Source organism: Chiloscyllium plagiosum, chromosome 18, assembly GCF_004010195.1.
Source record: "Chiloscyllium plagiosum isolate BGI_BamShark_2017 chromosome 18, ASM401019v2, whole genome shotgun sequence".
NCBI lineage: Eukaryota > Metazoa > Chordata > Chondrichthyes > Orectolobiformes > Hemiscylliidae > Chiloscyllium > Chiloscyllium plagiosum.
The window spans coordinates 24,565,478-24,580,858 of NC_057727.1; the positions used below are offsets into that span (position 1 = coordinate 24,565,478).

General features: G+C 43.1%; 1 protein-coding gene across 1 annotated transcript in view; it reads right to left on the minus strand.

Moving 5' to 3' along the window:
- Window positions 1-636: 636 nt before the first annotated feature.
- The window catches only part of efcc1 (EF-hand and coiled-coil domain containing 1), a 93,619-nt gene continuing 78,874 nt past the window's right edge, over window positions 637-15,381 (minus strand). Inside the window, exon 7 of the mRNA XM_043707980.1 lies at window positions 637-2,562. Within this exon, the coding sequence (XP_043563915.1) occupies window positions 2,429-2,562 (134 nt within the window). The 3' untranslated portion in view covers window positions 637-2,428. The remainder of the gene's footprint in view (window positions 2,563-15,381) is intronic.

Below are 15,381 nucleotides of genomic sequence, written 5' to 3' on the forward strand. Positions count from 1 at the left end.
AGATTACTGTGCCAAACGGCAGCTCAATATCCTAGAACGGTCCTTGTTTTAATTTCCTTATTAGTACATGCACGGACCTTAATGCTAATCTTAGGTAGCTGGTTTATACACCTGAAAAACGAGTGAACCAAAAATGGTTTGGAAGATGCTTTGGAGCACAGGATATTGGTCCCTGAAACTGGCCTTGTGTGCATCCACATTTTGGCTGCAAAACAGGCAAACCAATGGCTATATTCTACCTAATTACATAAACTTTAGCACCTTTCTTCCTGAAGACAGCAAGAGTATAAAGTGTGGCTGTCAATAAAACATTTAAAAGAAGGAAAACATAGAAAGGGAGTTGGAAAATAAAAAGGATAACAAGCAAACAATGCTATTGACAGCATGCTGATTTTTCACAGTTATCTTATTGAGCGCAGTCACCATGACATATTGCAGCGTCTTGCATGAAATTACCTGAACTTATTCCATTGAAAATAAATCCATTTATTCTATTGTTTGGAAAGTGATATTGGAGATGTCTAATGTGTCTATCATATTTCAATTGTCATTTCTGTTGTCTATGGAGACTGGATTGGGATCTTGCCACAACAACCAATACTCACTGCAAACAATAATCCAACACGACAGCGAAAATAAAAGCTGTTGCATTTATTTTAAAAGTCAAACATATAAAATAAAAAGCTTGTTATGTTCTGCCTCACTCTCTGCAAGGCAGATAATGCAGTTGGCAATGTATCTGCCCATCTTCTCTGATGTGAATGTATAGCACAGACTTAATTTGTACATGTGTCTTGAGATTTGATTGGTAATGCATACAAAACAGCTGCCACTTTGCACATACAAACTACTCCCTCCAACATTCTTAAGCCTTGTCTATGTTTTCAACCCAGGACTTTCTACTTCAGATTTCCTCTTAGTTAATACAAATCCTATAATGTACAGCCTTCACACATACTCCTGAAGGATACCGTAGCATATACTGGTCCAAATTCAGGACAAGCCAACTAATTGTTAGTTAATTTTCTTGATAAACGTTGGGCTTTGTGAATGTCTGAACATATTTTTGTAAGCAATCAGGTGGACCATTCACTGTTTCATCTGGAGAATTAAACCACAAACACAGCCAAGCACCCACAAGCTTTAGTGTTAAGTAGAACCAAGTGGTCACCCTGGAGCCAGTTACAGCTATTGTTTGTTGCCAAAATAATACTGTCAGGGCAACCTGCCATGAGCTGCATTGTTTGGAGGAAGAAATTATGGCTGTGCCTTGATGCTTGGTTATTCACACCAACAGTCACAAAGCTCCCTTCATTTTTTGACAAATTCACAGCAAGCAGGGAAAAGTGTCAGGAGCATCAGTGCAGTATAGAGTTGTTAAATAATTTCAGCTCCAGAGATCACATCATACTGATGTGGTGCCAATAAATTTAACTTTAGCTTGGCTACCAGAACCAATAGAAATAACTGGTAGAATCAAAATTGTGGCTTGGAGTTGCTTTATTCTGCTTATAAACTGCAAATGTTAGTTGCAGCTACTTAAAAGCATCTGAATAAGCAGGTCGTTCTGCTATAATGCATATTTTGTTAATGTGAATTCGCTATAACACTGTTGACAAATTGAGGGCACTTTCCAAAACACAAACGTTTAAAGTGTGTATTGGTTATAATATGATTCTGGCCCCATAAGTTTAAATGGTGCTGCTATTATGCAATTTTCTTACAATATGGGCTTGCATGAGAATGGAACCACTGTGTTATAGTAGAACTGACTATTGCTAAATCAGAGCAATGCCATTCTTTAAACTTTTCAGATTTGTTTCCTTCCATAATATGGCAAAGGAATAAATATATATATTTATATACAATGCTGTAAAATAACAATTGGACTATTAGCAGTTACCTGATATTTAAAAAAACAAATTCTTCAGTTTTGACTGATACATGCCAATAATGTACCTAGATTATGGCTGCAGCATTTCATTTCAGAGCTGCCTTTCTATCCATAGTTACTTCTACTGCACTGACTTATGTCACATGGCCTAATCCATTAAATCTAATGTGGCACGTTTTATTATAAATTCTACCCAACATTGAGGTCTTCCTTATTTTAATACTTCTATGGTTCACATAATACTATTGAAAGACACAAGCATTTCTATTGAACCACTGCATTTGTCAAATGCAATTTCATGAATAAATCTTCAGTACTTGGTTCTTCAAATAGTAAAGATTAACAGTTAAGGAACTAACACCATATAGTGTCTGTCTACTGAAGCAAATTATTTTAGATGATAAGTTTAACATTGTGTTAAGTAAGGCACCACATGTCATTTTAACAAATTTGCAGAGAGTACAGGAATTATAGATATACAGGAAATGTTTGAAGTGCTCGATGATCAAAAAGGAAAAGCCAGTCTGCAGGTCATCAGCATGATATAAGCAGTGGATTCACCAGGGACTGGTGACTCTGAGCATTTTCCAAAGGCTTTCCAGACAGAAGCTCACAGGCAGCAAGTTCACGATACAGGGCATTCAATACCTCCAGGATGTGAGCTTTTCCTGCAAGAAATAACCAATTATAAGACATTTTTTGTTGAAACAGTTTATCAGTTTTCTCCCTTCTCAGATCTGCCCACCATCTGTATTATTTTCCTCACATCAGGAGACTGCTCAGGTTTTCCTTTCACAGATTTTCATAATCACAATGAAAATTCTTCCAAATTGACTGACTGTGGGGGTGGAGAAGGATGTGGTTAGATGTGAACACACAACCAAAACCAAAAAGATTTCATGGTGGGAAGAAGCCCAAGAGACAATTTTATTGAAAATTAAAATTCAAAGTTCAGGAGTTGCTTTACAACCAGCTCTTCTTTAAGTTATAATGCATCTGATTCCATGCCATGATTTATTTTAGTGGTGTAATGGAAGAGGTATTTTACATACAGCAAAGTCCTATAAATAACATTGACATGAATAACTAATTATCTTCGATGATTTCAATATTCCCATGTCCCTCCTTGGTCTCTATGCTCAGAATTCATTTACCCAGCTGTCCTCCATAAATCTCATGCAATTCATCTCCATGGACATTGTCCTTATTATGGCAAGCTGCTCTAGTGGTACACCACTCCTCAAATAAAGGAGATTTGTGGTACAGTGGTAGCATCCCTACCTCTGAACTAGAAGCTCTGGGTTCAAGTCCCAGCTCTGGATGCGATGACCACAATGTGGCCAAACAAGTTAATGATCAATCTTTTTGATGTGCCCATGGCAGCCATTAAGAGAAGGAGAATTTATTGGTCACTTATGTGCTAGCCGCAATCAAATGGCCTCTTCACATTAAAGAACTGTAGGTTCAGGCTCGTCCATGAGCAAATGTCGTTTTTGTTCTGAGGGTTACCATGCAATCTAGGATATTGAACTTTTGTGAAAAGCCCCAAGTCTCTTTGACTTCCAGTTGCTTATTTCCTTATTTCTAGATTTTTATTTCCCTTTCAAAGGCCACCTCAAAACTTACTTTTTTGACCATAAGTTTGATAATTTCTCTTCATATGCCTTCTTTGCTTCCTGGAATTTATTGGATGTTTTTTCTACAGACGATGCTAGAAATTTTTTTAATCATCTGTTTCTTGACCAGAACGTTGTGAAAGTATTTTGCTTGTCATTAATTTGTGTTCCTGGCTCTTTAGTACCCAGTTCAGCCATGAGGTCAGATAGTGCTTTTGTTTAGCATCTCATTTGAAAGGTGATTGCCTCCAATAATGTGGCATTCCTTGTTTCCTGCTTATCCGCGCACACTAATCTAAATTATAAACTCAATCTTTGAATAGTAAAATACAATCTTCTGAGGTCAAGACGATGCCATGCATGAATAGGCAAATGATGTTATGTTTTAAATATTGGCTAGAGCATTTGCACCTACAGAAGAACCTCGATTATCCAAAGACTCGATTATCCGAATAAAATACTCCCCGCCTGTGTCGATCAGATAATCGAGGTTCCTCTGTATTCATATTATTTCACAATTAGTTCTTTGTATAATTGGAACCACGTGGATCTCATTGACAATGACATCCTTGATGAAGGTTGTTAACCTAGGCCAATCAGGAAGCCCTAGCTGACTAAAATAAATAGTTGATTTAAAATATTGTGGCTAAGTACAATGTGATACATTCTGAACCTTTTCAGTGATTAATGCAGCTAATATCTGAAGTTATCCAACTATACTGTTACATAATATTGCCAAGCCTTTCCTCTTGTGTCAAAATTACATGTCTTTACCAGTGTTCATGTATATTTAAATTCTGCTGGTAAGATTGCATGAAAAATAAACAATTTATTGTGCATAAAACACTGTGTTCTCTTATTTATTATGATTTGGCAGTCATCCTAAATAAAAATACTGTTGAAAAAAAAATAAACAGTGGATTTGTCTTTCACTGTGTCTCAAAAAAACCCAGAAAATGTACCCAGGAGATTTACATCTATTGTCTTTCACTGCGTCTCACACATGCAAACAAAATATAACCAGGAGATTTAGAGTCTCCTCAGTTAGAGCAAAAAAAATAACCAGGAGGAAAAAAAAGTGGATAATCTACTCAGTTTAGGGAACTGACTCTGAAAGAAGAAAAGAAGAATATAAACAGTAGATTTGGGGGGTGGTATGGTGGTTCAGTGGTTAGCATTGCTGTCTCACAGCACCAGGGACCTGGGTTTGATCCCAGCCTTGGGTGACTCTCTGTGTGGAGTTTGCAAATCCTCCCCAAGTCTACGTGGGTTTCCTCAGGATGCTCTGGTTTCTTCCTAACAATCCAAATATATACTGGCTAGATGGATTGGCCATGAGAGTTACAGGGATAGGGGTGGGTCTGTGTGGGATGCTCTGTGGAGGGGCAGTGTGGACCTGATGGGCTGATTGGCCTACTTCCACACTGCAGGGATCCTATGATTCTATTAATAAATAAATAAATAAACAGTGGATTTAGAATCTCCTTAGTTCAGGGGTCTGACTCCAAGCTGGCTGGCAACAGCCGGTGTACTGTACATAATTAAATAAAGGGTGACTTAGTGATGGATACCCACCGCTGTGCAGTTACTTCAGTAGTGATGGGAGAAAACAGCACATGCCTAAAGAATATTCATTCGCAATAATCATCTTGGAGTTGGGGTAAGCATTTCTGGAATCATGCCTTCATTTGGGAAGCTTGACTTGTTTGATCCTGTCGTTGAAGACTGGGCCCAGTCAAGCAGAAAGCACAATCCAAACATTGAAGGTAGGCTTAAAGAAGCTGCCTACAGCATCACTCAATACCAAACTGTCCCAGTTCCTGTTCGATTATAGGACCATCCCTCACGCACAACAGAGATAGCTCCAGCAGAGTTACTGATGGGGAGAAGACTCTGTACCAGATTAAACCTAATATTCCCAGATGTGGGGCAGGGAAGGTGAAATGGCGGCTGGAACACCAATGCCCACCACCTGCCTCCTCTAAGTGAGAGAGATAATTTAGGGATTACGTTTGATGGAAATGGTCCAGTATAGGTACGAGGCAAGGTTGGTGCAAGGTCAGGTCCCATGAGTTACAAAGTTTGAGCAGGTGAGGTGGTCTTGAACAAACATGTGGATCACCTGAAAACTGTTACCTCGCAAACGGGGTAGCAGCAAAACAAATCTGCCCCCTCTGAACCAGCCCGTGTGAAAGTGGCCCAGGGTAGTCCTGTCAGTACGCGGGGCGAGTGGGAGCTGAGTGGTCCATGACCAGCCTGGAGGTAAGCAGGCCTGGGGAGGGTCGGTCAGTACGCAGGGCGGCCAGAGACCGGAAGGCTGACGACTGTCCGCAGGAAGGCTAGCCAAGGACGGTCTGATCAATATGTGGTGTGGACGGGTGTCAGGTGTCTTTTATATAGTTATATTGGGTCTGTGTTCTATGCACTGTTTCTCATTTGATTGCACTGTCTTGTCGGTGTTTGTTACTGATATCTTTGTGATAAATGGAAGTGGGATTTGAGGTTTGTCCTCACCTCCCTGAAAATTGGTTAAACATTGGGGTTTGGGGTTTGGCTTTGCTGCTCTTTCCCCTGTATATAGTGGTTTTTTTGTGAACTGCTTTCTGTTTTTGTTAACTGTATTTCATACTGTTCAATAAAAAAAACAGGAGATTTGGAATCTCCTCAGTTTAAGGGACTGACTCTGCACTGGCCGGGCCACAGTCAGTGTGTTACTGCTGCTTTGGGTTTCTGCATTTTTTTTGGCGAAACCTGATTCCTGAACTGACTGAATTATATTTGTTAACTGGTATTCCTTTTTTATTGAAGACTGATTTCTAAACTGCCTGATTTACACAGTTAATGTGTTTCAGGTGTAACTCAGTTCTCATTAGGGAGCTGTTGTTTCACTGGCTGCCTGTGTTACTCTTTTCTCTTTTACTTTAAGAAAAGGACTATGTTGATTTTGTGGTAGGGCTTAGCCCTTGCATTCTGGCTTTCTTTGTTTTAGTGTTTGGACTGAACCCTTGTGAGAAAATATAATCTTTCCAGGTGAGCTGGTCCTGTATGGGTAGGCCTAGCCCTTTGTGGTTGACTAGGCCTCTGTAAAGACTGAAAGCCTGTGTGTGTACTGGGAGGTGAGCAATTTTGCTGTGTCCTGGAGTGGACCTGTGAGTTAACTGTGCCTTTACAATGTACTGTGTTCCTGTGAGTGGGTCTGGTGCTTTGGATGGACCAAGCCTCTGTGGAGACTGAACACCTGTGTGTGCTGTGGACACTGCCTTGGAGTGGACCAAACACTGGTGTGTTAACTGCAGCTTCACAGTGTACTGTGTTCCTGTGAGTGGGCCTGGTTCTCTATGGATGGTAAAACAGACCTCTCCCTCACTGAGGACGAACGATCAGTCCTCAGCAAAGGACTCGCCTTCGTCCCCCTCTGTCCACGCATCAATGAATTTAATACATGCCGTGACATCGAACAATTCTTCCGTCGCCTCCGCCTCCGAGCTTACTTTCACAATCAGGACTCCTGCCCACCTTCCGAGGACCACTTTGCCCACCTCCAAAAGAATGCATCCACCTGGACACCCTGCGCTGGCCTAATACCTGCCCTCGACCTCTTCATTTCCAACTGCCGCTGGGACATTAACCGCCTCAACCTGTCGACCCCACTCCAACCTCTCACCCTCAATGCACAGCCCTCCAATCCCTCTGCTCCAATCCTGACCTCACCATCAAGCCAGCAGATAAAGGGGGCGCAGTGGTGGTCTGGCGCACTAACCTCTACATCGCTGAAGCCAAACGCCAACTCGAGGACACCTCTTCCTACCGCCCCCTTGACCATGACCCCACCCCCATCACCAAACCATCATCTCCCAGACCATACAGAACCTCATCACCTCAGGAGATCTCCCACCCACAGCTTCCAACCGGTACACACCGCTTGGCACAAAGATAAACTCAAATGCAGATTCTTATGTACAGTTTTGCAGTCTAGAAAATAACAATATTGGACACAGCACTCAAGTGGTTACATTTAAAATTTGCTTTCAACAATAGAGGAGTGGGAAAAGACATGAGTGACCCTCCAACATTGGACAGAACACGACCAAGAGATTCTCACAGGGTTGTTAATGTGTGAATTCCCTTCCACAGAAGATTGTGATGCCTGGATATTTCCATTTGTTCAAAATTATCTATGTAAGACATTTGGAAGACAAATGAATGTAGGGAAATGGTACACTGACAGAAAAGTGCTGCTGAGATCTTAATCAGATCATAGTGCATGGTAGAGCAGTGACGAAGTGTCTGATGACCCACTCTTGCTCCACAGTCCCTTGTTACTATGGTGCATTCAGCCTCTCACAGCTCCTGCAAGTTGCAGATGGGGGCCACTTGCTCCAAATACCTGGTCCACAATAACACAGGATTTCATTTAATCACTCACAACTGTCGCACTCAGATTGGTACGTATTGGAAAATGTTATTTGGAAATCCAGGCTGGTTTTGAAATACGCCTCTGGTCTGTTAACAGAGTGCCCCCTCTGTCCAACTTGTGCTTCATTTGTTGGTCTTGGTCTAGACCAGGATTCATTCTGAATAAAGCTCCATACCTCACTCACAAAAATGTTTTGCTCTCTCTGATTACAACATACAATAACAGTACATCCAGGAAAATTAAAGCCGTTTACTTTGAAATTACAGAAAATGAAAACATAAGGAACAGGAATGGGTAATTCGGATGGTCAAGCCATTGTGTACGATCATAGCTGATCTACTGTTAGCATTAACTCCTCCTTAATGCCCAGTTATTCACACTCCTCAGCTCTCTGACAGGTAAAAGATTCATGTACCACCTCTTTAAATACTTTCAGTGATGTCGGTCCCCTAACTCTCTAGTCCAGATAATTCCTGACAATGATTACCCTCTGTGAGAGGAAAACACTCTCTACACATACACCGTCACCTATTGATATGAACAAGAGGTGAACACAGGGGCTCAGGAAAGAGTGAATGGCCTTGATATCAAGGCAGGAGTTGACTGAGGATGTCATCGGGACCACCTACTTATCTGAGCTTAATGAGAATCAGATCTAACCTCCTCACTGATGGGGGTCTTTCAGAGCACAAAGGAAGATGTTTGTGGTCGGTGGCCGACAATCCTCTAAATCCCGGGACATCTCTTCAGGAGATCCTGAGATTAACTTCCTCAGCACAAACATCTTCAGCTCCTTCGTCAGTGTCTATGTGCCCCCCATCTCTCCCAAGATCAGAAGCGGAGTGATCACTGAAGATCACACAATATTCAGAACATTTTGTCCCCACTCAGCTCCTGAACGGGTCTGTGTCCAGATTGAGCAAGACCCAAACAACTGTTTCAGTGTCGGTAACATTCATGTGACATAACGGCCAGGCACTGCACACTTCCACAGTTAAAAGAGGAGCTCATTCAGCACCTCAAGCTGGTTACACCCGGATATGTGGAAACTATTCAGCCCATCGAAATGACTGAACAAGAAGAGGGACAGCCCATTCAATCCTCCTGCCTGTTCCACAGGAAGAGGAGGCGTCTGGTCAGTACATTGAGCTGTTAAACAGGAACAGGCAGAGTCCGGCAAGACCCCTGAATCTGTTGTATGGAACCAGGGGGAGACCATTCACCCCTCGAGACACTTACACAGGAATAGGAGGGTGTCATTGATGCTCCAACCTGGAAAACGAATGGAGCAGATATTGCACTCATAGACTGCTCACAATGTTCCGCCACTCCCTCACCATCAGACACATGGAAGAAGAACGCCTCATCTTCCGCCTCGGTCAGTATGTGGGTTGGGCAGAGCCAGGCAACTGATAGTGTGCTCACAGAAAAGCTGGTAAAAGGCAGGCCAGTCAATACGCAGGGAGGCTGAGCCAGGTGGCTGATGGCAGCCCGTACGCAGGGAGGCTGGGAACCAGGCAGCTGATGGCTAGTCCATAGGAAAGCTATGGACCAGGCGAGATGATCGGTCAGTACGCAGAGTGGCTGGGTGTTGTAAGGAAAGCAGGTTGGGGATGGTTTGGTTAGTACACGGGGCGGCCGGGAGCCGGTGGCACGCGTCCGTCCTGGAGGAGAGTGGGTTGGGGAGGGTCAGTCAGCACGCAGGGCGGTCGGAGACTGGAAGGCCAACCACCAGCCTGTAGGAAAGCTGCCCAGGGTAATCCGATCTGTACACAGGGTGACTGGGAGCTGGGTGGTTGATGACCAGCCTGGAGGAAAGCAGGCCTGGGGAGGGTCAGTCAGTACGCAGGGTGGCCAGAGGCAGGAAGGCTAGCCAAGGACGGTCTGATCAGTATGTGGTGCGGACAGGTGCCCGATGTCTTTTTTTATATATAGCTATATTGGGTCTGTGTTCTATGCACTGTTTCTCATTTGACTGCAATGTCTTGTCTGTGTTTGTTACTGTTATCTTTGTGATAAATGGAAGTGGGATTTGAGGATTGTCGTCATCTCCCTGAAAACTGGTTGAACGGTGGAGTTTGGGGTTTGGCTTTGTTGTACTTTCCCCTGTACATAGTGTTTTTTTTTTGTGAACTGCTGTTTTCTGTTTATTGTTAACTGTGTATTTTTTTTACTATTTAATAAAATATTAAAAAAAAGACTTAGAATCCCTTCAGTTCAGGGGACTGACTTAGAATTGGCTGGCCACAGGCAGTGTACTGTACACACGTAAACAAAGGGTGACTTGGTGAGGGAAACAAATTTAAACAGGGGATGGCTGGCTACAGCCAGTGGCACTGCTGGTTTTATTTCTTTGCCTTGGGAGGCTGGCTTTTCAGCTGGCTAGTTGCAACCAGTAGTATGATTATCTTGGAGAAGGTGTGGGAGTGGAAGAAGCAATTTGGTGATGAGACTTATTCTTTGTTCCACAGTCAGCTGTTGGGTCTGAACTTCTTACCTGCCCTACCTCAATTACTAGGCATGTACTGAACCGCTGTGGTGGGCCCAACCTCAGTAGGCCGATTCGTTGTATAGGGGCTAGGCCTCCGGGTGCAGATTGTGATGAAGTGTGGGAGCCGGACCTCCATGTGTGCCCTGCCAATGGGAGGAGGAATTCCTGTCGGGAGCAAACGCTGCTGACTGAAGCAGGTTCCCATTTGGGAAGTGGATTCTGGGTCAGCTGTCAGACTATGGGAGTGGACTGCCTCATGCGTGGACTCTGCCCCTTGTGGTTTGCACTGTATCCTTGTGTACATTGTGTTTGCGCTGTACCTTGTAGGTTGTAACTGAATCGTGTTTCCGTGTGTACGTTGCATTTTGTGTATCTCTGGGGAGAGTTAATTTCACTGGGTGTACTGGCGTGCGGGTTTCCTTTTATGTGCTGTTTTTTGGCTGTTTCTGTGTGCTTTTATTTGGAGGATTGTGATGTGGTTTATCTTGGTTCTGTGTACTGCTTTTTCTGTTAGTTATAGGGGGCCTTGAGGCATTTGTTTTTGAGACCTTGTTCCTTTGTTTTACTGTTAACTGTTAGTGTCATGTGTATTGTCAATTTGTACAATGCTGAATTTTAAAAAAAAAAACACAGGATTTAGAATCTCCTCAGTCCACGGGACTGACTCCCAGCTGGCTGGTCACAGCCAGTGTGCTCTGCACAAGTAAATTAGGGGTGACTTGGTGATAGGATACCAACCTCTGAGCAGTCATTTCACTCTGCTTGGCAAATTATTACATGAAAATTCAAAGTTTAAAAAATCACACCACCAGGTTAATATCCAACAGGTTTATTTGGAAGCACTAGCTTTTGAGGTGCTGCCTCTTCAGGTAGTTGTGGAGCAGGACCATAAGAGACACAGAATTTATAGCAAAATAGTTTACAGTGTCTTTGTGTGTATTATGTCCTGTTCCACAACCACTTGATGAAGAGGCAGTACCTTGGTGTTGTGTAATTTTTAACTGTCCACCCCAGCCCAATACTGGTTCCTCCACATCATGAAAATTCAAGATTTGATAAGCAAGATGTGGCACTAAGATGACAAAATGAGCAAAGAAAGACATAGAGGAAGCTAAAAATTAGTTGGTTGAGCTTGTATTCAGGATTTCCTTCAATCTGAGTTTCCAAACTCAGTTATCAGCAGTCAATCTTCCACACTTCTTAAGGAATGTTTCAAGAACACTTTTTTTTTGGCAGAAGCTAAGAAGTGGTCTTTGTCTCAGGGACTGGAGATGATGTATGGATTGTGGAGCCTAAATAGGGTGCAGATGTGGCAAGACCAGTGCCAGAAAAAAAAAATACACTGAAATATATTAAAAGGAAATTTAAAGAATACAATGACATGTTATGGCTGTTTTGCATGCATTACTGTTTTACAATTAAACTGGATAAACCAGCAATGGAGGACAAAGAATGGGAATGTTGTTGACTTACTAGTCAAAACTATGGATGACAATCTCAGTAAAATCTGCTTTATGTTAACCTGAATACTTTTTAAAAAATGCCATTACATAACATCCTGTCTGACTGAATAGTTCTGCAGCTGTTTATGTACTTGAAGTAATCCTGGAATGCAAGACATAAAATCCATTAATCTTCCATAGATGTTGTGCTGCAGAACAAAAGTCTCTCCTTTTACTATTGTATAGTATACTAACTGCATTCTAGGATCATGGAATCACAAAGCACAAAAGGAGGCCATTCAGTCTGCCATGCCTGTGCTGGTTGTTTGGTACAACTGCCCATCAATCTTATCGCTGCTCCTTCTTCAAAAATGCTGTACTCATTTTCTCCAAGTATTTATTCAATTATCCTTTGTATGTTACTATGGAATGACTTCCACCCTTTCAGGTAATGCCTTCCAGAGCACAAATAGTTTGTGTGCTGGAATTTACTAGCTCTCTGGAGATGGGCTAGGAGGCCTCACTTACAGTAGGTTGATGGTGTTGAGAGGAGACTCCAACGTTTTTATCACTAGCAGGACCCTCAGCAACATGGATACCCACAATGCAGCCAATTAAGTGGCCTAGTATCAGTCTCCTCTCATCCTACAGGCATTTTAGCTGTGTTGGGAGGTGCTGCCATCATGTGGTGAGACTGTTTGTTAAAGCCTGGTGTCTCCCAGTGGATTCCCAAGAATCACTTTTATGGCTGTTTTATGGACTACAGTGGGCCTCCCTGCAATAATGGGCCACATTAGATGCTGTCACTGGAGGTTGCAGTGCTCAAATCTCTGAGACCCGCCTGGACTTGGCATGTTGAGTAAAACAATCTTATTTGAACTGAGCATCTCAATATTGGGCTGCCCTCTTCCTTCTGCAGTCTCAGCTGTATCCAACTCCATTAGTGAAAAGTTTTGAGGGTGCAAAGTTCCAGCAGCCTGATTAGGCCACTATCTCTAGAAGAGGAGCAGATCTTCTTAATTACATAGTCTTTTCATTGTACATCACCAGTAAATGCCTCCCTGTGTCCCACTGCTTCCAGCATGGCGTAAAGTTTTACTTTCAGGACTGGAAACGTGACTACCTGTCTTCTGAAAAGATTCCAGCACTTGTGCTGAAAAATGTTTCCTCATGTCACCTCAGGTTCTTTGTTAGTTAATTTAAGTTTGTGTTCTCTGGTGACTGGCTTTTCTATCACTAGGAATAATTTTCCCTACAGTATTTATGATATCTAAATCCTTCATGATTTTAACAACTCTGCTGCATGTCCTTGTATCCTGTGCTCCAAGGAGATTGACACTAAATGCTTCAGTCACTCCTCAAAACTGAAAAACCACATTTTTGTTTTCAAAAAAATTCTTTCATGGAATGCGGTGTCGCTGGCTGGGCCAACATTTTGCCCATCCCTAGTTGCTCCTGTGAAGTTGGTGGTCAGCTGCCTTCTTGAACTGCTGCTGTCCATTTGTTGTAGAGATACCAACAATGCTTTTAGGGAGGGATTTCCAGGCTTTTTTCTTTGCTAAGCTTATAGTAAATCATTTCTGGACCCTCTCTATGGTCTTAATTTCCTGAAAATAAATTTACCATTTTCTTTTCCTCAATTTGTTAATGGAATGTGAGCATCACTGACAAGAACAGCATTTGTTGCCCAGCACATTACCCTTGGGAATGTGGTGGTGAGCTGGTTTCTTGAACCAGTGCAATTTATTTAGTGTAGGTACATAAACAGTACTGTTAGGGAATGGGTTCTAGGATTTTTCAGTGGATAAGTAAGAATTAATCACATTGTTGTGGTTACATATAGGCCAGGTTTGGTCAAGACAACAGATTTCCTTCCCGAAATGATTTAGTAAACCAAAAGGTTTTCACGATGATCTAACAGTTAAGTTGTAACAATTACTGATTCTGGCTTGTTCTGAATTTATTAATTAACTGGATTTAGTTTTCCAGGGTGTTATGGTGGCATTTGAACTGCTGATTGTTAGTCCTCACCTCCAGATTACTCATTTGGTAATGTCATTAGACCATTTTCAGAAAATCACTTCCCAAGCCAGCACTGGGGCTCATTGGTTAGCACTGCTGTCTCAGCGCCAGAGATCTGGGTTTGGGTGACTGTCTGTCTATGTGGAGTTTGCGTGTTCTCCCTGTGTCTGTGTGAATTTCTTCCAGGTGCTCTGGTTTCCTCCCACACTCCCGAAGAGTGGGCCATGTTGGGCCAAATGGCCTGTTTCCACACTGTAGGGATTCTATGGAACCAAGCCTATTTCCAACCTGTCATTTTCCCAGCGTTAACTCCAACTTTGGGATGTAACTCAACCCAAGGAGTTAAATAGCAGTCTTCCATAATGATAATGTAGGTATGAGTGTCATTGCCATTCTGCTTTTGGTCTTTCACTGCTGTTGGCTAACCTGGCATCATTTCAAAGGTGAGAATCTGTTGATTTATCAGGTTACTGCTTTCACCCTTACCCTTACCCCCTGGATACAGGTATTAGAATGGAGGGCTTATGCCCGAAACATCAAGTCTCCTGCTCCTCGGATGCTACCTGACCCGCTGTGGTTCTCCAGCATCACACTTTTCATCCCTGGATACAGGTGCCAATCTGTGAATTCTCTTCAATTGGGACCATGGCACACTGTGTTCAAACTCCTACCAAGAAGTAGTTTTCCTCTCCTGCTACCACCGGGCCTTAATTATCCCCATCCCTCACATCCCACACCACTGGTCTCGGGTGGGGGATGTAGGGAATTAACCAGAGTGCTGCTGGGTTCACTAGTTTCACCTGCACATCTACCAATGTCATTTGTTGTATACGTTACTCCTGATGCAGTCTCCTGTACATTGGGGAGACTGGACGCCTCCTCGCAAAGTGCTTCAGTGAACATCTCCGGGACACCCGCACCAATCAACCCCACCACCCCGTGGCCCAACATGTCAACTCCCCCTCTCCCTCTGCTGAGGACATGCAGGTCCTGGATCTCCTTCACCGCTGCTCCCTCACCACCCAACACCTAGAGGAAGAACGCCTCATCTTCCGCCTCAGAATACTTCAACCCCAGGGCATCAATGTGGATTTCACTAGTTTCCTCACTTCCCCTTTTTTTTTCCCCCCACCTTTTTACCCCAGTTCCAACCTTCCAGCTTAGCACTGTCCTCATGACCTGTCCTACCTGCCAGTCTCCCTTCCCACCTCTCTGCTCCACCCTCCCCTCTGACCTATCACCTCCATCCCCACATCCATTCACCTATTGTACTCTTTGCTACCTTCTTCCGCTCCCCCCCTCCCTGCCTCCAGTTCTGATGAAGGGCTTTTATCCGAAACATCGATTTTCCTGCTCCTTGGATACTGCCTGACCTGTTGTGCTTTTCCAGCACCACTCTGATTTAATCACTAGTATCCTGTACAATGGCCTTCCACTATTCAGGAACTGACTTCTTTTCTCAATCCTGGAAGTGCCAGCCCTGTCTATCCTCCCTAAAC